The sequence below is a fragment of the Linepithema humile genome, chromosome 2 (assembly GCF_040581485.1).
Source record: "Linepithema humile isolate Giens D197 chromosome 2, Lhum_UNIL_v1.0, whole genome shotgun sequence".
NCBI lineage: Eukaryota > Metazoa > Arthropoda > Insecta > Hymenoptera > Formicidae > Linepithema > Linepithema humile.
This window is the reverse complement of record NC_090129.1, coordinates 21,789,726-21,816,368: the sequence shown is the minus strand read 5'-3', so window position 1 is coordinate 21,816,368 and position 26,643 is coordinate 21,789,726. Positions and strand designations below refer to the sequence as shown.

The 26,643-nt window shown below is 37.4% G+C and overlaps 1 protein-coding gene across 7 annotated transcripts in view; it reads right to left on the bottom strand.

The window, feature by feature from the left end:
• nAChRalpha6 (nicotinic acetylcholine receptor alpha6) overlaps positions 1-26,643 on the bottom strand; it is a 226,308-nt gene that overhangs the window by 132,283 nt on the left and 67,382 nt on the right. For all 7 annotated transcript variants that reach the window (XM_012364471.2, XM_067350768.1, XM_067350766.1 and 4 more), the window contains 2 exons: positions 21,228-21,367; positions 12,843-12,887 (listed from right to left, as the gene is read on the bottom strand). In XM_012364471.2, coding sequence (XP_012219894.1) covers positions 12,843-12,887; positions 21,228-21,367 — 185 coding nt within the window. The remainder of the gene's footprint in view (positions 1-12,842; positions 12,888-21,227; positions 21,368-26,643) is intronic.

Genomic DNA, 26,643 nt, shown 5'->3' with positions numbered 1-26,643 from the left:
GTAAAACATTCTAGCAGCAAAAATTTTTATTAAATTCTGACGTGTAAACGTCTTATCTTTGCATAGTTTTACATCTGTTTAACTACACGTTACTTTAGAGAAGATAAAAATTTATTATTAAATGAGTAAGAAAATTATGTCACATCAAAATTAAAGATCTGCGTTACAATTATAATTTATATTAATTACAATTAAAGTTAAATTTATTTTTCCTAGATTGTATTCAGATCTATAATAACTTGAAGTTGTATTATATCAATACGCGCGGACGTTTTCAACGTACACGTATATATATATATATATATATATATATATATATATATACATATCTATATATATATATATATATATATCTATATTACATAATATGTAACAATCCCCATGTGATTTCGATCATGAGAGCTCCTCTTAGCTTTGAGGATTACAATTGTCAGCCTCAAATATGAGCAAAGTTTCGTAATATGTGGGTTATGAGCGCACATATGCACATGTTGCTCTTTGTGAAAGGGTGGGGCATTAAATGTATAGGCGGAAACTAGATGTAATTGCGTTACGTCATATAACTATCTGTTTAATCATTTCGTTCTCAAATTTTCACTATTTTACTTGATTACTAGAACGACAGAGAATTCTCGTCTTCCAATTCATATATATGTCTGCGTCTTCCTATTTTTATATACTGTATAAGAGTGTGTTTGATAATTTGTATAAGAGTGTGTTTGATAATTTGTTTTTTATAGTTGAGTTAAAATCCTCATTGCATGCATCAAGAAGATGAATATCAATTGAGTGAATTCACGATATCATATATATCATTCTGTGTTTCATTATCAGTATAATTACATCGGAAAACCTTACTTACATCGGATCAATGATCCGCCATTACACGATCGGCGTTAGATTTCCGTCTTTCACGGCCCAATATTAACGCGAATTAGGAGGATCAAGTGACGTCTATCATTCTCATCGCATCGTGTCTCACAGGTAAATCCATGCTAATATCAACCGCGGCTAGGAGGAAGTTATGATGGATGCGCGGTATATATACATGTGTCTGTATTGCTCGTGTGTATATGTGTCGTCGAGGTACGCACTTCCAAGGACCGGTGAGGGCGGTCGATGTTGTATGCGATAAAGTCAGGTCGAGGGCTGCAGGGTTAATGCGAGTGAGCGAATGCACTTTGCAGAGATTAGATAGATAGGAAGGACGCGCTCCCGTGTAAACGTCGCTCCTAGGCGTCCTTATGTGTACGCAATATATAGATAATATATATATTGCCGTATTCTCCAGATGGCACACAATTGCGGCTATGTTGAATATCGCCCGACGAACGATCGTTGTTAAATACTCTCAAACTTGCGCTCGCATTTATCGTCGCGCAAACCGTTAAAGACATACGGCCGTGTGTTTGTGACGCTCGTTTGCTCCGCGAATTGAAATTGCTTTGTAGAAACACGCGCAGACATGTGACAATGCTAGGCCATCGTTTTACGACATCCCCGCGCTGTAATGAATGGTTTTGTTGCGCCTATGTCGATATTTTCAATTCCCGCATAATGGCGCGAGCGTGCTGAGCCGGCTTGAAAAAAAAAATGAAGTGGTCGGAAAGACGTTTTATCGGCAAATATAACGCTGTAAATTTTTTACCGCTTTTCGATTACTCGCTATTTTCGAGTATAGAAAGTTGCAAGTGGAAAGCTATTATTGTACGTGATGGCTTTTGTAAGATACGTGTAATGTACAACGGTATGGGATTAAATTCTGTTTTATATGTTTTCCAGCGAGACGGACACCAATCGCCCCTCGATATCAGGGAATAGATTCGATTAACCAGAATTGCCGTACGTTTTCGTTCGCGTCGAATCCCCCCAGGACATTGCTTAGAAACACATAAATCAGCCTATCGCGTCGGTCCTTCGAAGCCCCATGTGTACATCGTTTATTGTGGCTTCCCCCCAAAAAAAAAATAAAAAAAGTAAAAAATAGGTTAAACCCTTCTTAAGGGAATATTTATACTAAACTATTTATTCAACTGCCGATTAACTTAGTTTAAGCAGATTAATTAAGTTAATCCATCTTTGAATTAGTATCAGTAGAATTATTCGATTACGCTATCAAACAAGGAAGAGATGTTTGCAAATTTTGACAAAAATTTTGATTTTAACTTGCAACACACATTTTGTAACAATTTTGAAATACAGATGCAAGGCATATCGAGACACATGATACAGATTTAAACGATTTGAATATTATGCAAAAGAAAATGTGAGAAATCACTTCGTATAGCTGAAAATCGTACAAAACGTCGAAAGTTTTTTTTATTGTAATAGATATTTAGATTATGCAAATGAACCCCAAAGTAGTTTGAATGCACTCTCTCCTCGTCTGGTGGAAATTGAACGATGTTAAAGAGTGTAATCAATTTTTCATTTAGCAAAGACCTGCTTTAAACTAATTAAGGAGTCAGCAGAAACACAGAGAACAGGAGGTGCTCCATATAATCAGCCACGAGAAGTACGTGAGATTCACGTAGATACACGGCGTGTTCTCCGAAGGTGCAGTTTAGTGTCTCTGCCGAGCTATAAACGTAATTCATTGGTGCGCTGGCAGTCGTTACAAAGAATCAAACGGAGCTACCCCTTGGTAAGCGAGTGATAAACGTATCCTTCCTGGTCGGCCGTGTATTATCGGTGTCCTCCGGGGATGTTGAACAACGTCGTCGATCGTTAACCGATAGTCGGATAAATAGGCTCGCGTCGACATAAACATGCTCCCGCCGATCGGCTTTTTACTGTTCTTTGTCGAGCTTGTCGGGGCCGACACACGGTTCTTTCTAACGTCAGCGCGAAAATATATGGCGCCGCGTTTATCACGGAATTGAATCCGCGGAATAATTTCGCAATTCTGCGATAAGGTCAACGTCATCGAGCACGATAGATTCACGTTTCAGTTGAACGTTTTTAAACCGACCACCGTTTTAAACAAGCGATTAACGTAGTAAATTAAGCCTTTGTGCACAGGATTGCTTCTATTAAAACTTTCATCACCGAAGAGTTTCATCAACGTTTGTTACTAAAAAAATGGATAGTGATATTAAAAAGTGGTCGCTCTGTCGCGGGGTTATTCGATATTTCCGTTCGCCGTCGCGCGCTTATTTGACAAACAAGAAGCTCACAATCAGTGGTTTCGTTCATTTTCCGTGTGCGCTCTTTTACGCGTCTGTTATGCGCCGTAGCGGCGGAAGCGCCCTAAAAATTTTGTTTGCTTATTCGCGCGCAAATATTTTATTATTCATGCTCGCAGAATATAAAACGTGCGCTTCCTACCACATGATCTCCGGCTGCTTCTCGTTACACGCGCCGCACACAATGTTACATTCGACGCATGGCGGCCGTAAAAACTTTCGGTCGCGCAATGATAAATCTAGGAAGTATGCAAATATTTGTCCAAATGCGACTTGCCCGCGTATATTTCATTTTTGCGCCCAGTGAAACAGACGGTAATGCCGATGAACCAGCGATTTATATCGTTCGTAAAATGTTTTCCGGGTATACGGCACGCTTTAGTGGCACTCGCGCCTTTACGTCGACTTACCCGCGCCGCAAGATATAAGAGTATAAACGAAAAATTATATGCGCCATAAGTCAGACGCTAAGGGAATAAAGTTCTCGACAACAGCTATCGCCTATCGAGAAGAATAATGCGATAAACCGTCGACATGTCGGTCTTAACAAACGAGAAATATTTGAATAAAGATGCAATTGCGAAAGTAAATTTTTTACCGCCGCAGCCGAATGAAAAAGAGTACTTAGTCGTGAAATTCTCAGGAAACTGCAGTAAACTGTTAAATATTCGCCGTGTTACTTAAACTTCTATGTTTCAGAAGCAACAGATTTGCATATCCATGGAATTTGTATACCTCTACGTGTGAATATGCATGAACGTCCCTCATCTTTATTTTCTTGTATATCGAATATACCTCTAATTTATTTTATTCTACACATTATTAAAATTAGCCTTTTCCAAGAATTTTCCAAGAGTTTGAGCCGTTTTTCTTTTTAGTTTGCTCGGGTTTTCCGTTTTTATCGTGTATTTCTCTTCTATTTCAATAGCAAAACGTAATTATCACGGGACGCGATTGAGTCCTTCGTTATATATGTTTACCTTGGAAAATACCAGAACTAATTGAGAAAGTCTTATCGCCGTTTCCCGCGCGTGCTGTTTCAACAAAACTCCGTCGCCTCAGAATGTACGAGCGGAAACCCGACCTGCCTTAACAAAGATTACGGTGTCGTTTATCTTTCCCGACTTTCCTCCGCTAATTGCCGGGCCCCATCAAAATTTACGGAGCATTCGCGCGGCAGCCAATCAAAAATCCATCAAACGAATTTCCGACTTAATTCCGACAGAATGAATTTACCGTCGAGGAAACTGTCCAGTTTTGCCAAATATCGCCGCGGGCCGAGGTAATCGGATACAGTCTAGACGGACGAAACAGTCCGACGAAAGCGTTGTAATTGGAGGCAAGGGGAAATTTGCGCGACGGTCGCGCGATAAGAATTTCTACTAAAACCTGTTGCTGCATTTGCTTCGACACTATTGCGGCGACCTGGACCCTTTTGACACTTCTTCTCCCCGCGTGATCTTAAAAATGAATTCGATATCCAGCTCATGCTTATGCGCCTACCTCAATCTATCTATACCTCAACGCGCCTGATTTATATTCCGGAACCGCCGGGCTCGTGTTGACGCTCCAACGCCAATATCAGAACGCTGCTGCACCGTGAGATGCGGGAGAGAAAATGGCGACTATTGATTTTTTTTGTCGATCTAATTCGGAACATTATTCCGAGCTGGGATTTTTCAGTCGTATTTAAATCAAGAGAGTTTTATATGCGCCAATAAAACTGTGATATTTTACAGCTGACTGCTTTACGTTTCGCGCGACGTGGTGTTTTCACGGAGTAATCAAAACACTTAGACATGTGTGGATGTATCTTATAAATACGAAGAGTGAGTTGCAAAATCACTTGATTCTCATGACGGTTTTACTTGGCGAGTCGCCATCGCGTAACGATACTTCGTTGCGTCGTCAAAAATGTAAGAAACTTTGCGAGTGCGCGGCGAGAGGATATAAATTGACGCTCAGTTATGACTTAGCAGTTTTCTCGCTTTTAGCGAGCGGTGGAACGTAGACGAAGCAATTTCTTTTTTCTTGGCAGATTAAATCGGAGTGATGCCGAAAGATTTTATCGTTGCTAGTTTTCACAACTATCGTTAGAGAGAGTTGGTCTTTTACATCAAGTAATTACAGTTTACATCAGAATTCTTAGATAAAAATGAGTGACCAAGGTGCTCGCATGACTTTTGTACATTAATACAAGTTTCGCCGTAAAGGAATGAAAAATGAGAGAAAAAAGAATGAAAAGAATAACGAACGCGTTTTAGCCAAATCATTTCTGCAGTGAAGAATAAAGGGCGAATCTTATTGATGTTGCAATTCAGGAGAGAAGAATATATCGTTGCGCACTTTATCAAGCGGCGAAACATAAAGGAAATACCGACGAGCGAGTGCTAGACAAAATGCTGAGTTATCGTCCGTTAGAATGATTAATTATTTGCGATTACGCGTAGCATTACGTGGGCGACGCGAGCTTAACGGCAAGCCATAACGGTGCAATTTCGCGACATCCATGGCAGGCATACTTGATAATGTGGTAACAGGACGATACCGTTAACATGACATTAAAATTTATCGGCCGGACGGGAATTGGCCAAGGGAATCGTTAGAGGGATTAATGTATCACCGTCGCGACACTCAGCGATTCAAACGCGGCGAAAACCATTAACGCGCGCGAATTATTTCGACTCGCAATGGGCGACGTGTGCGTGAATGTACAAGCTATATGACAGCAATATCTATTCCCAATACGCTCCGGATGAATGAATATCACATCGTGTTATATGGAGCGTTTCCCGCATGATCTTTCATCCGCGAATTCTTTGGTCAATTTGGACATAATTATTCAAGTCGCTTGATAACGGCATTGACAGCAGCAGCAATGTTCGATACGTTTCCTAAAGTGATGACACTCTGATGAGATGATTAAATTAATCCATTTAAGAGATACATTAACAGATTTTAGGAAATTGTTCGAGATGTACATACGCATTTATTTTATCTTAATTTTATCCGCTGCACTTTGACGCCGTACTTCCATGTCCGCGTTTGATCTGCTCACCGCGAATTCTTTATGACTTATAAATCGGAGAAAATTCACAAAGCAAAGACTGACTGTTAAGAACTGGTAAAACGTAGCGGCAAATCCTTTCCTTTTCTATCATGTTCAAGAAATCGCTCCTCCATTGTAGCTTTCATCCTCGAGTACATGTATATATGTCTATCAAGCCTGTAAAGGAACGTCAAGATATAGTCTGATTTACCGTGATAAATGGATCCGGGATCTTTGCCGATCCCTTCCATGTCTTTCACTCGGAGGATCGCTATAATGCGATCGACGTCGCGTTTCCGCGCCGAGATTAAAAAGCCGCTGGTTACTATGTCGCGAGATAGTGGTTCTTGAATATTCCATTAATTCTCCTTTGCTGTCATATTCTTGAAATATCCGGCGGCGATAATATTTAAATATTTTAATAGATAGAACATTATTGCTCATTATTTATTTATTTTTGTTTTGTGCAAGATACGAGATTTAATTAAAGCCCGAACTCTCTCCAATTATGTATATACAAGCGAGCAGAATAGCGAAAAATTCCTTTCATTCCTTATCCTTCATTTCGTGTTTATCGATGTTTCTTTAAGTGTGTTCAATCTCTCGAAACATCCTTTGAGATCTGCTTATGACAGACCGTCATTTCAATTTCAGACACGGTCGGTCTTTTTCTTTCTTTTTGTTCTGAGTACGTTCCTCCGCAATTGCATATCTTCAGCGCAATCTGGCGTGAAGTGTGGGCGCGCAACAAGGGGCCCAGTGAACCGAAATTGCTAGCCCTCGACGCTGAATATCGAATGAATGCCGGGAGAAAGATGTCGGATGCCGCCGAGGTACGGGGGGGCCCGATTGAAAGAGCAGAATGGAAGAGAGATAATTATCGGCACTTTCGCATGGTTCTCCCGAGGGTCGCTTTCAGGATTCTCTTTTTTTTCTCAGCAGTCGTTTCACGAGGGCATTTATCAAGATAAACTTTGGTGTCGACCTACTGACAGTTGATTTACCGACTCTGAATTGGATTTTGGAGTGGACTTGAAGGTCCATCAGAATCACGATAAAGAGATGTATGATGATAATAGCGAAGTTTGAGTGAATTTAAATAATCGATAAGATATATGGGCTACGATGAAAACGTCTGCGATCTGTTATATATCCGAGTCTGTCGTCTTCATCAGAAGATGACAATTTAACTGATTTAACTATCTCGCTTTTTATTGCTATTGCCGTTCGCATTTCCATAACTCTGCAGTGTAATTAGTGTACTTGTAAATAATTGAGGAATGATGTTTTTCGAGATAAGCAGTTATCAAGAAGACGGCCGCTGATGTAAAATATCAGGTAACTAACAAGTACGCTATCTTCGTCGAATCGTAATCCAAGTTTTAATTTAATCTTACGAGCAGCCCGTTTTCTCTTATCCTCCCTTTCTTGCCCGTTCTAATGTACTATCTGAGGACTTTGCTTCGAGACTTATCCGCTCAATTTTCTAAGTACCTTGGATTATAAGGGCCAAATGGCGTAGTTGCAATCTTCCCGCGGACTTTTTCAACAACTGTCAATACACTTTTCTCGTCAAGTACAATATATATAAATTATTTGTATTATATTAATTCAACACACATATTAAAAAGATTAAAAGTTGCAATGAAGAAAAGTGGATTGAAATAACGCGCAGTTATTTATCGTACGTAATAAAAACAATTCTGCAGAAATATATATACTGTAAAATGTAGTTCTTCAAACGCAAGCAATATATATAATTGAGAAGACAATGAAAAATAGTGATGCGGTTATCGAAGCGCAAGAATTATTATCAATTAATGTATAAAAAGTATATAATAGATCCTATTAATATAAAGCACTCAACGCAAATCAATCCCGATCTGCTTTTCCTCATTAGTTTCCTCACGAAAAGACATAATTGGCTGCTTCTACTCGCGCTGTTTCTACTTGGTTTCTTGTAACGAAGCGGTTAATCTAAAATGCTGGCGCAACGACAGGCACGATGTAGCGGCGACATTTCTCGCACGGAAACGTGAGTGTCGTGACAGCGTTTCTCGGTTCCGTACATTTTAGCGCCGCTACATCGTGCCAACACGCAAGCGACATGTTCGTACACGATGATGTTACGTGGCTGCCTCCTCCATTCCTCTCGCGCTCTCTCCCCTCGTCGGTTCCTCGTCCCGGCCCTTTGTGCACGCACGCAAAAGGAACTGATATCGTCGCTGATCTCGTTTCACGTCGAGTGGAGGATACACACGTGCAATTATTTGGACACTTTGTCGCTACGTCGCAACTGTGTTATTTCCGGCGCAACCGAGAGGACCGCGCGGATTCTCGACCTGTAATATCTCGCTCTTGCTTTTTGTTAAGAGAACGAAAAGTGCTCTCTCGTGCCTCTCGCGTAGTTATTTGCCCGCAACGATGGATACGCGCACGCGGATATTGTGTCACAGAATTATGGCCACTTCTCTCTCAACTGCATACTAGAAGATATATTAGAAAAAAGGTTGAATCTGTTGTCGAAACATCTTTTAATCTTGTAGAAACTGATGAAAATCTTTAGATAAATTTTGTACAATAAATTGACTTAAATCTCTAGTTATTTTTAAAGAAATTTGATTAAAAAGACATTTAGTAATAAAGATTTGTCAAATTATAAAATAATAGATTGCCAAGTGAAATAACGTGGATTTAACTTGGCAGATAAAAAATAACAATGTATTTCTGAAAAGGTATTAGAATAGAATAATATTTTTAAAAATGGTTGATATTGATTCTGTCTCGATAAAAAAAATTGACTTAAACGTTTATAACTCTTAAGATGCGAATATTAAATGATTTATTAAATTAAGAATCTCGATCTCTGTTCCTCTTCTAAAATTAAATTTAACTAATAAAATGACTAGCGTAATAAAGTGATATAGCGTCTTATTAAACGAGCGATATTTTAAGACACATCTACTCTATTACGACCGACGTATTCGCTTGTCATGGATTTAGAGCGCCGATTAATATTACCTCGATCCGCACGCTATTCCGATATGAATTCGCACGAGTAAAGTGCATTATATTATTAACCTAGCTTGAAAACCGCAGCTGCGCATCGGCTACCTGTCAATGAATTATTTAACGAACTGAAAGAGTCAGCTTGATAAATAACAAATTTCATAAGAGTTCTAAAGTTACAGCAACATCATGTTTTCTCGCACGTGGATATGTGAATACACTGCCGTTAGTTGAGATACTGCTTGCAATTAATAAAACAAACGATTGCACAATTCAAAGTTATGTATAGTCAGTTATTTTACGGAATATAAGAGATACTGCCTTTATAACCATCCTCATCAGCGTGTAATAACGAAGTAGCACCTGTTATAACTGTCGAATACGTTAAACATGCCAACGTGATGCATGTAAGGCCATTGCCAAGTACTACTCTAAAATTCCATTTAGCTTAGCAAACTTGAAAGTTTTGATTGACTCTCTTAAAGGTAGTTAATGCAGTGAGGCTTTATCTTAACTAATTAAATAAGGATGCCAATTTAAAATCTGCTCTATTTTTTGTCAAACATCTTACGTGCTTGCATTTAAAGATAATTGAGATTGAAATATGTAATTAAAATATAATATGTGTGCTTTAGACATAGAGATACAGATAATTAAACAACTTTTTCGTTCCTTAGATTAACTTATCTTTAAACTTATTAATATGAAAAGAATAATATAATTAATTTCCATAAAAACGTGCAATTAAAACTAACGAAGCCAATTTTAAAGCTCCCAAAAAATTATAAAAAATTTTATTTTAATAATTATTCTAAAAATTAAAAGTGTAGATAAAAAAAATGTTAACGTTATTATTTCTAAAAGTATTAAAATTATAAAGATATAATTTATAAAATAATAATAATAATAATAAAATTAATGTTCTTTAAAAACTGATAAAATCAAAATTATTAAAGGTAAAATATCATAAATTGTATTAATTATATACATTAAATATATATTATAAAATTTAAGCTACAGATAGTTTAAATTAGGAAAGCCAGAATTTAACGTGAGAGCTTCGTGCTAATGAATTGACGACCAGAGTCCTTTACAGGCGCTTGCTCTCCTTTGGTTCGGTTTTCGATATTACTGGGAAGGATTTCACAGCTGTCTGTGGCTTTTTACTGCCACTGACAGAACGATTCGAGTAAAAGGGTAACGTGAAAAAAAAACAAAAAATACAGTTGGGGTCTACAAATGAAAGAGGGATGAGCTTGACAACGAGATGAAAAAAAGAACGATGAACGAAAAGAAGACTCGTCAAAAAGGATGAAACAAAAGAAAAACGTTGCTCTTCAGCAATCAGAAATCAATTCCTTGAAGACAATAAAGTGGCTATAAACGCAGACAGAAGATATCGACACTATATGATACAGATGAGAAAGAGATGAGAATTATAGCGGCAGAAAGATATTGAGCTTTCTTGATGGTGCTACAAAATCCTAAATTAATTACAACCGGGATGTGTAGTTTTTTTTCAGAAGCTACGAACGGAACTCTGAAAAACTCATGATGAAAAAGACCGGCTAGATTATCTCGCGTCCGCGCAAGCGCTAAACGTAAACAGAGTAAATAATTAATCACCGTCCGCGCTAACTGTATAAAAGATAATTTACTCGCAGGCGGACTTTGATGTATCAGCTCGAACAAACATTGCGACGGAAAAAGAGATGACAGGCATACAAAAAAAGGCATTCGCATAGATGTCTTTTACGCGTTTGCGATGAATCCGTCAAACGTTGGTTTTTCGAAGACTCCGAACGGCGCACCAGTAAACTATCCGTATTCGCGGCTTTATTCTCTTACACCGATCGATGATGTTAAGACAAAGAGCAGCATTCGACATTCTTTTCATTTGGCTTTGAAGAAAAACGAGGATGAAAAAAGAGAAACCAAGAGAAAGGGAAAGGTGAAAAGAGGGGAGAATCCTGACAAGGAGATCGCGGTCTCCGAGTGCATCGTACTGCTTTCTCGATTTTCTCGAACTCATCCCTATCGTATCTACAGTCTCTTCCTTTTACCCGTCTATTCTCACGTTCTTACTCCCGTGCCGCGTCTTCACCGGTTTTTTTTGCCCCCGAGGGAAACACGGAGCAGCTTCTTAGAGAGAAGAAGTGGTTGTCTGGCGTGGATGCTCGCCCACGATGCAGTCGATGCATAGCGAGACGAAACGACAATAGCAACCGCCGCACTCTCGCATTTCTGATCTACTGATTGCTCGCCCACGCGATCCGACCGGTAATATAGCGAGAAAATCCGTAAATGGGTCTGTGTGTATGTGTGTGTCGTGCTATATCCGAGCTGTTTGTGCGTAAAAGTGACGTATATACCATACAAATTTGTAATTATCATAAATTTAATTCTAAAATATTAATAAAAATTTGTCCGCTTGCATATAATGCTTGTAAGTATAAAAAACACAAGTATTAATATTAATTATGTTTTTTTGCGTTTTATGCTACAAATAAAACCATGTTAACGCTAATTAAAAGTGATTTAATATTATTATTTCAGAATTAAATAAAAAATACGACTGCGAGTTGATGCTAGACTCTTAACAAGATTTCTCAAAAATTTGGCTTACATCGTGATTAATATAAACGGCGTGAAATAAAACATTTCAGCATAAATACGCAACAGAATTGCTCAATTAAATCCGCGGGATCTCTCTCGAAAATTTTGTTGGAAAAACAAAACAATCTCCTAATTTCTCGCGTTCCTATGCAAATTGCATTTGAAACGTTATTATTGAACATAACCAGATATATCCGCTCGAATTCTCGTTGCATTTTTTTTCTCTCACGCTGCTTTTGCATTCGCGGTATTCGTCGCGACGGCAGATGTATTTTTTATCAGCGATATTACAACGCATCCCCGTAAATGGGAAGACCGCAGGCGATGGAAAAGTAACCGGTACAGTTATTGATTTTCTGTTAACTGACTATTTCGTCGAGAGAATTACTGCGAACACATTTTCAACGTGTCGTTTGCTTCAGTACGGTATGGTTATGAAGGTGTATATAAGAACTTATGCATGTAATTGCACATTTACGTAATTATGTACGTTCGTGTCTATTTCATACGGAGAACACGTATATATTTACTGAAAGCTTAGAACTTGTTTCGTAAACTAAGTTTAATTCTTGTATTTGTTTTATTCAATACGATTAAGGGATGAAAACATACAGATTAGATGTTGAATTGTCCCATCCGTTATCGTATGTTTTCTCTTTGTTGTGTGCATTAAGTTTCGTCAAAAAATACTCATTACGAATTTAAAAAACTATAAAAATTCGCGTATATGCAAATGATTAAATTTCTTAACGTTTTATCTTTGCTCTGTTCAATTCTTTATTAGGATTTTAAGAAACAGAACTTCAAATATTTATACATACAAATTGCAATAATTTTCTGTTTCGTAAATTTTTAAGTCTTTTAAATCATTGACATTAAAATAAACTGTTTTAAAAATACTTTTTATTGAGAATCAATCAATAGCAAAGAGAGAATTTCAATCAATTGCAAAGAAGAAAATAAAGAGATTTTATTTTACTCACCAGTTTTAACCACGCGTTTGTCGTAAGTATCTGGTTTTTCTCATCCTGAAAAACAAACAAAACAATATTAGTATAAATAAAAAATATATTGTGATATATATGTGTAATATACATAATAGCAAGACTATTACAATTCCACATTGTTCCGCCATACTAAACTTTGCCATTTTTATTTATTTTTATTTCAATGACGATATAAGAATAATGCATCGTAATTGCGATAATTGCCTTGTTTTTACTTGACATAAAACTCATTTCTAAGATTTATTTATTAATTTTGATTACAGAATAAAAACCCATTTATACCCTGCATTTATTACTTCATTCAAGATAAATATTCATTAATAATTGTATTTACACTCCTTTATATATTTATTTATTGATAGAATTCTAGTATATAAACGTAGATTTGTTTAAAGATAATGCTATTAACGTTGTCGATATATATCTTTGAGCATAACTCATATCTTCACGTATCTCATTCACTATTGACGCGCAAACTCACAATCAGTCGTTCCGCTCCATGCGAACAAACAGTGCCGACACGCATGCGGCAAATATTTATTCACAAAATGAGTTGGATGTGCGATTTAACTTTACCTATACACGTTCGATACCGAGTATTATATCTACTTCAAAAACATTAAAAAAGTTCGATCAGCAGCTGAGTATTTAATATACAATGTTAGAATAATAATACAATTAACAATTATTGTAATTTTAATTTGGATGTGTAATAAAATAAAAAATGATACAATCGAGTATCGAAAATTATTAAACAGACGAGGAATTAAAATTAAAATCGGAATTGTGATACATTTCGTTTATCGTGTACACGCTGAAAGTTTCTTTATTAAAAAAAAAAACCGAGCATCTGTTTTACCCGTTGTGCATGTATGTAAAATTTGCAATCGCAGTATTAAGGAAATCTGAAAGATCGTGACAAAGAGAGAGGCAGGAAAATACGGGTAGTTCAATCGTAAGAATTCCCACCAAAGAGATAACCAATAACCGCAAATTGCCGACTGCAAACGGTGGCTTCGACCGACTCAACCGAAAAGAATCGTCCTCTCGTCCTGTGTTATCGAGAAAACTTCAAAGTGATCTATAAAACGAATGTATTTTCGGCATCGTTACCGGCAGACAAATCCCCACAGTCGTATTAATTGAATTCGTTATTCGACGAGTGCATTTTGCGCTGCTCCACACTGTAAAACGAGAACAAATCGGCGAATGGTTTTTGAAAAGATGGAACGAGCAGATGTAAATATGTTTTACCTGAAAATATTTGCTCGCAACAGCGCGACGTCGAATAAAAATTGGAATGTGGCTATGCGCAGACGCGTTTTTTGCATTGTTTGTAAAATCGATTAAAGTTTGTTACAGTGCGTTCGATCATGTGTCATACTGCATATATGTAGATATGCCTCAGACAAAAGATTTGGGTCTTTTGTATGTCCAAATTGTTTGAATACTTCACAGTAAAATAAATGAGCTTCGAGTTCAAACATCTCGAATATTTTGAACGTAATAAAGAAAATTGGAACAAGAATAGTATGTATTCAAATAGAAATACAGTTTTTTGTTTTTACCTAATTTATATTTTGCAATTAACAAATAATAATTAAACGATAAATCAATTGCCTTAAAAGTTGGTCTGTTAATTTTCGATGCTCTCCGAGTCTCCTTCTCCTCTCAGTACTAAATTGCTTCTTTGTGGCACTCGCGAAAATGCAATTAATTATGCGAGCAATAATCAAAATATTATATAACATACGATTGAAATTAATTCTCATTAAACCTCATTTAATTGAAATTTATCGTATAATAATTGCGCGATTCTACTTGCATTACGAATAACTTACAAAAGCACAATCGCACGGAGCTATGATTCGTTCAACACTCGCGGTGTAAAAAGCAGACAACGATGACGGAGGCAAATAGAAAATTGCGCGTTAATTTTGCGCATCACCCGTCGCGGCTGTTCTGTTGTATATTTAAATCGCTATTGCGATTTGAAAGCTGATTGCGTGACGATTTCCGCGTGTTGTCTGCTCGAATGTTCCCGTGTAAATGGTAGCAAGGTGATAACGCGCAAGCAACGGCGAGCATACGCCGTAACGGAATAGCAGAAAAAAACAAAAACAACACAGCGCGCCGTGAGTCAAAATATTTGGCACGGTACATTTAGAATATTAAACATATTACGAGATAATGTATATATATTCTGTGTTTTGCGTTTAAAATTTTCAAGAAAGCTTTGTTCATATAGTTTAATCAATTTAAACATTAATTCTGATCCGCTAGAATTCCACAGTTTAAAGCATTTTACTATTTATCTTATAACATAAGTGAATAAATAGATAAAATAAAAAATAGATATCAGTGGAATAAAATATCTAAAAACATGATGCTATTTTCTCACGCAATGAACATGGTTTCGTGAGATTTATTTTTTCAAAGTTTATTGTACGAACAGTAGAAAAATAATCATATTTTCGGATATTTTACTCTATAAATATTTATTTTTAATTTTATCTCCTATATTTATTCATTCATAATAAGAATGATAAAAAATATTTTGAAATGTAAAACTTTAATGCAACAAAACTAATCCTTAAACTAATCTTAAATGACGTAAACAAACCTATAAAACCAGGATATAAAAGATACACACAACAATAACTCAACGTCAAAACTAAAATATAAAACGCAAGAAACAGAATATATCTACACTATTTTGTAATCCTATTTTGTAACCCTCTATTTTAAACACGTTAAATGTTAGAAATATCCCGATATACTATTTTACATGTGCAAAAGACACAGAAAGCGTATGAAAGTAGTTTAAATGTAGAATAGCTGCGGCGGGTGACACGCAAAGTTGGCTAAGCAATTTTCGATTTTCCTCCGCCGTCGTTGTCTACTTCCGATTCCGCGAGTGTTGATCGTAACTCCGGGTGTTCGTACTTTTTCAAATTATTCTTTTATCATAATGCTGATAGAGCCGCGTGCTTGTCATATCTTGACGATTATTGCTCGCGTGATCGGAATTAATTATATTTCCACGAGTGAAGAAGCAGCCATCGATAGACTGCTGAGAGAAGGAAGGAAAGAAAAGTATGGAGAATAGGCAGAGCAACTTTGAGATAAATAATTTATCATTTTTTATGATTTGTTATTTGTAAAATATTAATTGTTTACCTGTGCAGTGGCACTTTTATCTCACATGAGATTTGCATTAATGTGTAATATATGCAAAAAAAATCACTTTAAAATTAGAATATTTAGTAAAACACATTATAAAAATAATTAATCGAAATTTAAAAAAAAAACTTTTTTTCAATTTTTTTTCTTGTATAAAATTTAATGGCAAGAATTTTTATGTGCACCGGTTGTACGGTTCACATCTTTCTCTCGTAGTCACGCCTTTGCTCGGCGCACTTCCGCTTCCGCTATGTTGGAGCTCTTTATGTATGAGTAACACGGACGCGTTTTGTCATGGCTGACTCATTGGCGCAACGTAATTGCATCTTGCGACAAAGACTAAAAACTTATATAGTTCAACGTTTATCACTCGCAGTGTCAAACCGAGTAAATGCGGACAAAATTACGAGCAATGTTACGAATTAGTTTTTATTATATCGAGACGTTTGAGATATATGAAACATCGTTAATATTACCGAGCTATTGCGATTTATTCCGCCGAGATGCCGAATAGGTGTTATAACAAATAGACAGAAATTAATTTCCGAGCAGGAAAGCGAGATTCAGAATTATTTTTCTCGTATATATACACATTTTTTTTGCGTTTTGTAATAGACAGTGTAATATTCAGAATGCTTCATGTAAGTAATATATATTTTACGCTACAAACTGTCGGTATGATATAACAATCGATCAGCCGCGCTGAGCTCAGCTCAAAGCAAAATCCGGCATGAATAAAAAAAGTGCAAATTTCACGGCTCGCTTTCTCGTCTGAAATGACGCGAAATTGGCATACGAATTCCCCATGACGTCGACATTATTCGACGGACTTTTGCGGAGATATATAAAATGCGCGATTTCTGATCGATGAAAGGCAAGAGTTTCATTTCGCGGCCGACAATGGCGGTTACAATGAATACTGCACTTCCCTCGTTCCGCGATGAATGAAATATATCATGGATTGAATTTCTACGGATCTCATTTCGCAGCGGAGGAAGGGAGAGTCCGAAAGGTCGGAAAGAAGCTCCATTCGTGATACGCGGATGTCACGCGGACATCCCGTGTATCATTGCGCAATTTATACAGAGAGAAGTGAGGAGTCTTAATTAAGGGCGAACAATTAATCAAGATAATTAACGTCATTAGTCGTTGACAAAGTGCATAAACATTCGTCAAGCGGAAAGGCGCGACCGTTTCGAAACAGGAGTTTCTACAATGTACGCTATGATTAATCGGTACAACGTGTCGCAACGCAAAAAGTTCACGACGCATGTATCGGGCGCATAATGCACAAGTTGTATGTGTGCATTGCGCGAGCAAAACCTCGAACCTCGTCGCTAGTAATCCGCATTCGTCATAATGCCTGCCTTTTTTTTGTTGTTTCGCGTTTTTCTCATTGTTTCGCGCTGCGTCGCATTTTAAAGAAAAATCATAAAAAAGAATATTAAGTTTGAAATGTGCTTTTATTCTACTTGTCATGATTCTTATTTATGAAGCATATAGGTTATTTCTCGGAAAAATAATATATCGTATTGTGATATAGTAAGCAAGAAAACAATGAGAATGTTCTTTCTATGAGACAGATATAGGGACGTCCCGTTCGATTGCAGCAGCGGTGAACCGGACAGTAGAGAAAGTCGACGTTTCGTCGGCCACGAGAAGTAAAAGAAAAAGCCGCAACTAAGCGACCAAATATTTACGATCCACCGTGGAACATAAAAACTTTATAGCGCGCTTAAAAACTTGGAAATAGAATTAAGAAAAGCGTTATCGTTGCTGGCGATATTGTATCCGGTGTTTATTACCGAAGAGATAATAAAAATCGCGCGATACGGTATAGAAAGCAGTATAAACTTTGCATATGAGGGAAATGCACATTTTTCGATGTGATATATTAGATTCAGTTCGTTCCACGAGACAATCTGGAAAGTCCATTATTCACCACGTAAATATTAATGGCTGTTTCGCGACACTCTTTGGCTACCTAAAAATGCGATTAGTTTCAGTTTACTGTTTCGCAACTGCAGAAAGTTTTGTTGATCTTGTTTCGCCATCGCACTCTCCGCTTAATTCAACATCGAAATCAAATTCCTGTCGCTATTATAAACTTTTCCATCTCTTCAACGTGACCAATTAAAAGGACTTCGCTTTCACGAAAAATCTCGCATTCCGACTCCATGATCAAATAAAAGTTTAAAGTTGGAGCCGAATACATTAACAAAAAACTTGGATACTCTAGTATTTATGGAAATCGACATATAGAACGTTTTCGATGTGGATTTGAAAGGGAATTAAACTACATTGAAGCCAATTTTAAGTTGAAATTCCGCATGCGTTATATCACTCTGTCTAAATTTGTTTTTAGCTACGCTTTGATTTACAGTGCATCGATTAAAGTGAAATATTGATACAGTTTTCGTACGGTTTATTCATCGCGCGTTTTATCTGCTTCACCGCCAGATTATATACTATGAAGTAATCCGAAAAATAATGTTGTCAAAACATAACCACGATTTGGTGCCATTAAAAGCTCCTTTTTATCTTTCATAATTTTATCGCATTAACATGCCTGCATTCGGTTTATCTACTTTAACCACTTTACATTTCGATAACGGATACAACATAAAATAATGTTTTGTAGCGACATCCAATTTTTATTGTGCGAAAACTGTAGAAATAATTTAAACGATTTAAAAATTATTATTTAAAATTTAAATAATATCTATATGCATATTTCAATTATAAAATATCAAATAATGAATATATAACATAATATAATATAATGTTGGCCATAGAATAGATTAAAGATTTTTTTCACATTGGAAGAAATGTAAGTTATTGAAATTTTTTTTGTACTACCAGATTTATGAATTAATTCATTAAGGTTGCCGAGTTTCTTGCTGCAGCATACGTCGAGTAAGAAAACTGCCGAGATGTCTGTCGTTTCTAAAGGCAACGACACTTTGAAAAGGGCAACGGCAAAAACTCCGGTCAGCTCCTGCGACTTAGCGAAACGACGGCGCGCGTGGATGCAAGGTGGCGAGCGGGGGATGTAATGGAATATGTTTTGCTCCTACAGAAAGAGAAAAGATAGTCCGCCCCGGAAACGTCAGCGCTCTTAGTGTCCGGAGCACACAGCGGCCTTTTGTTTTTACTGGAAATATATCAGATTGCATGTACTCTTAAAGGGAAAAACTATGGCGTGAAATAATGACAGCCGTAACAACGCGAGATAATAATGATAACGTGAAACTGAAATATTAAGAAAAAGTAAAAGATCATATTATTCATATAATCATATCCTTTGTGAATTGTTAAAATAAAAATGCCGACTGTATTTGCCCTCTAAATGATGATATATTTATTTATATTAAAGCTCGGAAAAATCTGCGGAGCAAGAAAAATATTTGAATAAACTTTATTTATTCAAGATCAGCGGGCGAATCATCTCAGATATACGCGAAATAGAATCTCACGATCTCTCGTTCCGCGTAAAAAGTAAAGTACCAGAAGCCTGTGGCATAAAGAGAGAGACTCGTGGCGCGGCGGATATATTTCCCCGGCTGTTAACATCGGCTATAAGAATATTTTCAGAGGAAACAACGATCAGTTTCTTTAATTCCGATTATATATCACTTTCATTTAGGCTGGACGGAATAGGAGTGGATTGCAAATACCTCGATGTATCTTGGCCGATTTATAATATAATTGCGACCGGAGAGTGAAAAAGCTCCAGCATCGTAAATCTTTAATGAATCCATACGTAACGTTTATCAAACATTGATCAATCAGAACTTTATTTATGGACCACGATAACGCTCATGACTAGAACACTATCGACTATTCTCTAACTGGTCCACGGGGATCATTCGATGCGGCTGCAATTTCCAGCTTGCTCACTGTAATATGTATGCATCAGAAAACACCGGGATGCGAAAGGTATACGCGATGTTGCTATCGATGAAAATTTAATACATACGATTGTTACAGACAGAACATTGCAGAGATAGGATTTAGTGATGGAGATAGGATCTTGGCCGTGGAAAATACTGTTCTATCTCTCTTGCCAAGAAGTGACATCCACTTCGACGCATTTTTCCGGCGTTTGTTGAGATCGAAATATTTCGAATCAAATTGTGATGCGCGTTCTTTCGTCTACAAATCCGTTTGCATAATAAAAATATCTTTGCATAATGATTTCTATTTGCGCCGAATTGAATTTTGTTCTTTTCACTCTTTTTTTAGGATTCTACAAAAATATTCTCAGAAAAATTCAGTAAGCTTTTTCCGAAACATCTTACGGAGGGAGAATTTCCTTGAATATAAAATTAATGGCTGCGCATCGAATTCTTTTTGTTTTGCCAGCGCATTTTTAGATCCTTCCTTAAGAAGCATAATGTCTGCGCTATGTACTGCGTATACAGCGGGTATGCTATATATAATGCCGGTGGAAGTAAATAGCCGTGGTAAGAAGGAGGAAAGATGGAGAACGTAATGCAATCTCACCTCATTCGTCCCCCCGTTAGCCGCGCTCTCATTTAGATAAACCCGATATTTTGGCGTGCAAAAACTTGCGCGGCTAATCTTGGCACTTCTTATCTCAAGAATTCACGCAGGGGTCGCAGAATTGCCGCTTCTCATAATGGATATTCACCCCAAGATTTGAAACATATCCACGATTATGCAGATCTTAACTATGTCTCAAGCGCCAACTTTGAATATGTTACGTCGCTATTTAACTATTTAACAGCTGTTGGGTATTGAAGTATTCACAGTAAAATGTATGTTTTGTATAATTCTTACGCGCGTACTCAATTCACCAATTTATAATGATCAAACTGAGAAGCATATTATATCTATATATTAATTTATTTATATATGTAAGTAAAACAATTCTAATTTTATTTATATTTATATTATTTTAATTTAAATGTTTATTAATTCAATTCAATTTAAATTTTGTTACAAATGACAATATTTATTACTATTTTTTATTTTAACTATTTTCATGAAAATAGTATGCATTTATATTCCGATACAATATCGCTCCTCTAAATTTATTATTACATTAAACAGAAATGTATTTCCATGATGTATTTTCGCAACAACACAACGAGGTACAATGAAATTAAAATAAAATTATATGACATAAAAGAATGGTTTCAATAAATCACTCACCACGTCGATGATTTGCTGTAGAGTGATGCCAAACTTCACCTCCAGTGGTTCGCTCTCATTCGCGACCGGTCGTTCCAAGGTGTTGTAATTTGCCAGCAGGTGATTCAATAAGCGTTTCTCGTGGCGCCCGCAAAGGCTCTCTGTGACAAAGAACAAGAAAAATCGAATGTCAGTCAGGGCCCTTGCGATATACCGGAGGGTGCGAGCCGCAAATAATCGCGACCCTTGTCAGACCGTATTTACAAAAAGATACGAGGAGAAAAATTCCTGTCACGTCGACGACAGATTTTTTTCTCGGAAATAACAAAATTTTTCAGACTTACTATACTAAGTACTTAAAGCATAATTAAGCACAAAAAGAGAAAGAAAATTTTAAAACCAAACTTGCTCAAAGAATTTATAGATAAAAAAATTCAGAATATACGTAACATTCCTTCTTCGTGAAATATATTTTTAGCGTTTAAATAACTTTGCGATCTTTTCTGAAACCTCTTGAATGTTGACTAACGTCCCCTAATCGCTTGTAATCGATCATCCTCTCGATAATCCTAATGCACCCGGATGGACGAATTAATGCACATCGACGATTACAAAGTTGGCGAGTTGGCAACTTGTATAAGCGGCGACGCAGAGTTCGGCACGAACTCCGGGGCTGTCCGTAGCTACACTTGGTCCACTTCGCGTTCCGTTCCGATCTATCACGGCTGAACGGCAGCGAGTAAACTACTTTAATCCTTTGACAAACCCGCGCACGAATGCATTCCCATCCCTCGAGCCGGGCCGAAATTGTATTCGAGCACGTGTTGCTGCTGGACCAAGTTTGGGTTCCGGCACGGTGTGCGGCGGATTCCGCCGAATACGAAATGCAACAGGACTGTGTCCACAGGGAGAATAATGGCCGTCGGCCGTGCGGCCGAATTCGGCACACGTGTGCCCATTGAGAACAGACCGAGATATCGCGAGACTTCGACAAATACACTGCGCGCCGCGAAACACTCCGGTCTTTCATCCAATCTGAATATTTCGCGATCACTCCATCCTCTTCGTCGTCTCTCCGGATATATTAATATTCCGAGTTCAAGCGGAGCACCGGGATATCACGGGGTCTGAACTTTCTTGCAAAATTCATCGTTTCACAGTATCAATCATATTACGAATTCCGTCGGTCGATAATCACGCGCAACTCTCGGTTCGTCTGAAGCTCGGAGTCATCCAAGTTGACAAGGGCGTATTATGCATCCGATAATATTAATGTAGTATATTCTGTTTGCAGAAAATTAAAATTTCATGGTATACATAAATCCTTCTTGATTAAAGAAGCATTTATAATCTGCATATTTCAAGTGTCTTTTTTTGGAGTTTATTGCATTGAATTTATTAAGTAATGTGTTATATTTTTACTTATATAAATGTAGATCGTTGCCGACGAGTCACAGGCTACGATAAAGTCCGATATATTTTTTTCTTCGTATTTTTTCACTCTATTTTTTATGAAACAAATTATTCATCTCATTACCTTCTAAAATAGGTAAATAAAAACGTAAAAAAAAAAATACTAAATGTTGATGAAATTTTATTATAATTTGGAAATTGGTTTCAGCACTTCCATGTGCTTTCATTATATATTCGAAATTGCATTTACTTTAAATGGAATAATAGCTACTGCGGTCTGTTAAACGTGTAATTACTTTCATTTACTTATATCTGCGGGCTAATGATTTTCAAGCGAGCGTTGCGAGTGTTTCCGGATCACAAGAACGAAATCAATGCTATCGTTAATCAGATTAGTCAAATGTATTACGCACGTATCGATCCGACGTTAATTTCTAGTTTATACACTACGGGTATATCGCGCGGCGTTGATTAATCACCTTTGTAACGCCCAACGTAGGACGCATGCCACACATTTGGTTACGTGCGCTCTGTAAACAGGTCGAATTATTAGGACTGTAATTAATTATGCGGCAAAAAGTAATTTACCGTCGCATTCCCAATGGTCGAGCCCAATGAACGATTTATCGGACGCCCACCAGGAGAACGGAAAAATAAATCAAAGCCTCGTTTAATTAGCCGCTCTGACGATAACGAGCGCAAATTCGCGATCGCGAAGCGCCGTCACGTAGAATATGAAAAAATAGCCGGCAATGCGTTATCGGCCAATTTTTGCTTCGAAAGGCAGCGCCGCGCTCGGGGATATTAATGAAATGAAAAAATCGATAGCGTCGCCAAAGGACAGATAAGCGTGAATCCCTTTTAGCGATCCCTCGCACGGAAGTAATACGGTTCGAGACTTGTCTTGAACTTCTTGAATGAGCGACGGCGGAGCGGTGTAGCAATAAGCAACTTCGTCGAATCGCGCAACGGCCATTTAGCCGAGTGCTGGAAGACGATGGCAGTAATTAATGAGGCATGCGTAAAACCCGGAGAGGAACTTAGGGAAAACTAAGCGGGCACGTGCGTTGCAACTCTCGCGTACCAGAACTTGTATTAATGGGTTTTCCAAGGATGAAGAAACTAGAACCGTGGAATACCTTCTAATTAATACATCGCGTGTTTAATGTAACAAATAGAAAATAAGCGATCGCGATATCCTTACGCAAAGTTTAATACGAGCCTCTCTAAAGTTTGAGCGAAAAATTCAGTTGAACCGAAAATTGTGTGTTAAAATAATTATTAACTTAACTGAACGAAACCGAAACAAATGAAGCGATTAATCTTTGTATATAATATGCTTAGAGGAGACCACATCAGTACCGGTAGGTAAACCGGCTGTTCGTAGAATGCTACATATGCTATTTCGCTTGGTGTTATACTTTGTCTCCGCAAGTTTATACAAGCTCTTATCCTTCCTCCGCACTATTCTGCCTGCCTTGCGTACATTCGCATAACATCTGCATCGTTCACCATTTGCATAACTTAACGGGCCGCGTATATCTTACGGAAGCATGTAACGAGCATAAATCTGGCGTTTCGAACGGTAGTTCCACAACTTTCCCACGTATTTTCGCATTATTCCCGATAAAGCTTCGTTACACATGCAGCTCACCCCTCCGGTGGGCATTAAGCTGTTTTATCACTTGAATTAAACTGCTAACGGTCGAATCTAACGATGAGAAACAAGCATATGATGAGAACAACTGCAGAGCGTGAAAAGTCTAAATCCTATAAAACAGGATTATTTCGCTAATAAATGCCTAGAAATGAACATTAACCCGAGAAAAGGCGTGGAGAATGTGCTTCGTGAATACCACGAGTAAATGAATCTCGATGTGCCATCGTTCCATTTCTGAAATTAACAAAGTGGCTTAACGAGCACTTTCGACGAGAGAAGTTGAAAATTAGGTACAATGAAATAATTATTTGTAAATTGTTAGTTAAACAGCTCATCTAATAATACATTTCTATCACGTGTAGGCAAATAAATTCGCAATGTACGGTTTTGTTCTAAGCTGTATTAAAATCTGAAAATTTAGTCTAAAAGTTTAATTAATAACCAAGATTAAATAAATTTAACAAATGTAGGAAAAAAGGAAATATTTTGCAAGAAGCACAAAATACAATTAAGTTTTTAACCGCTTAGCAGTTGTCGTGATATGTTTCTCAAATATGAAATGTCAGAAAAAGGAACAAGAAAAAAACAAGAAAAAGTAGGAAACAGAAGTGCAACTTTACACGGACTTCTTGTCATCATTGTTGACTTAACTATTAAAAAGTACTATTCTAGATGTCGAGTTCGAGGAAGTACCTAAAAGTGTACAGCTTAAGTCGTTGCAAAGAAATGAACTCCCGAATATGTAGCAATAACAGACAGCTGTTGAGAAACTAAAATTCCAAGAACGGCGAGCACACCGTCGTTCTTGGAATTTTTCTCTCTCGTGCGAGATTATTTTTATTTCGTCAAAATACGCAAAAAAAAAGAGAAATTTCGTTAAAAAAGAGCGAACACGACATTCGCGGCTTTTCGACACTGTGGAGGTTTAACGTTGCTATTAGCGTTGCTATGCCCTGGGATGGGTTGAGGATGGGCTTTTTAATGGTATCCCCACAAAGGAACCACGATGGTTTCATTTAGCTGTCTACGTCGATCTAGATTAATGAGACCAAGTTTGCGGGAAGAACCGGTGGGGAGAAACAGGAGCGCGGCGAAGAGAGGGATTAAAGTATGGCCTACGTGCCGTGACATAATGGCCGGTAAAACGCGTTTGGACGAAATACGTGTCGAAATACGCGCCGGCATGAATGGGCAGCCGGATATCCTTTTCGCCGCTTCGACATCACCGTCGCCGTCGGCAAAGTACGTGAGCCTTGCAGGAAGTAGCGCTATGGACGGCAGTCTTTGTGAAGGAACAGATCATATGCCTATCCACGCGTGTGTATACCCTACACGTGCGCGGGGTGCGATATTTTCCGTCCTACGTCACTGCTGACGACATGCCACAATGTAAAAATACCGATCGCAATAAAGAATGAACGACATTCTTGCAGAAACAAATTGTTACGATATCCAGTATACGGAAAACATATACATTATTATGTGAGAACAATCATGAGGTGGATGAAGCGCTACGCAAGAAGTGCGTAGTAAAAGAAAGAAATTGCCCTGTTGCTTCAAAGTTCGTTATTGCATTCACGTATCAGCTATAAACCTATGCAGCCAATAAATCGTTGAATTTCGTATTTCTTGTAACAGATAAAATAATTTAACACTACGCAAGAATGTTATTTACAATTGAATAAGTATTTTGCAACATTGCCAGATAATAATAATCTTTTTTCATAATTTGCCGTTTTATATTTTTCATGTATAAAATACGCAACTTTCACATATATACATGTCACGAAGAGCATGTATACTGTGCATAAATGTGTGCGGAACGTGAAGCAAAAAAGATCTCTTTTTGTCACATGTTGCTACGTCAATTTTTCGTCGAGTTATGGCGTTTTAAAAATCCGTCGCGCGCGAGTATGTATGCGCGCGTATGTGCGACTAGCGGTATCAGCTGGCCATTTAAATTGCCACCTGCAGTATGGCCATTTAAATTAACGGTATCAAGGCCGCCTATCGATATCAAGGTTGAACAACTGTCAGTGCTGTCGTGTGACTGTCGCGGCTAACTCCACCTTAAATCATCAGATCACTCGGGGAGTAATTGATATGAATATAAACAACATTAAGTACCGTCAATTTTTTTCTGTAGAAAACGCAATCAATTGAAAATAGTGTCATTTGAAAACTGAGGCTTTTACACTTTTAATCAGCTACAAGAATAAATTTTCTAAACCATTCTACGAAATATTGAATGTTTTAGCCGAAATTGGCAAACGTCGATTAAATAATTGGCACAATTATTTAATCGACGATCATCTTTCTAATTTGATCAATCTAAAATAATATTATTATTTAAAATAATTCATA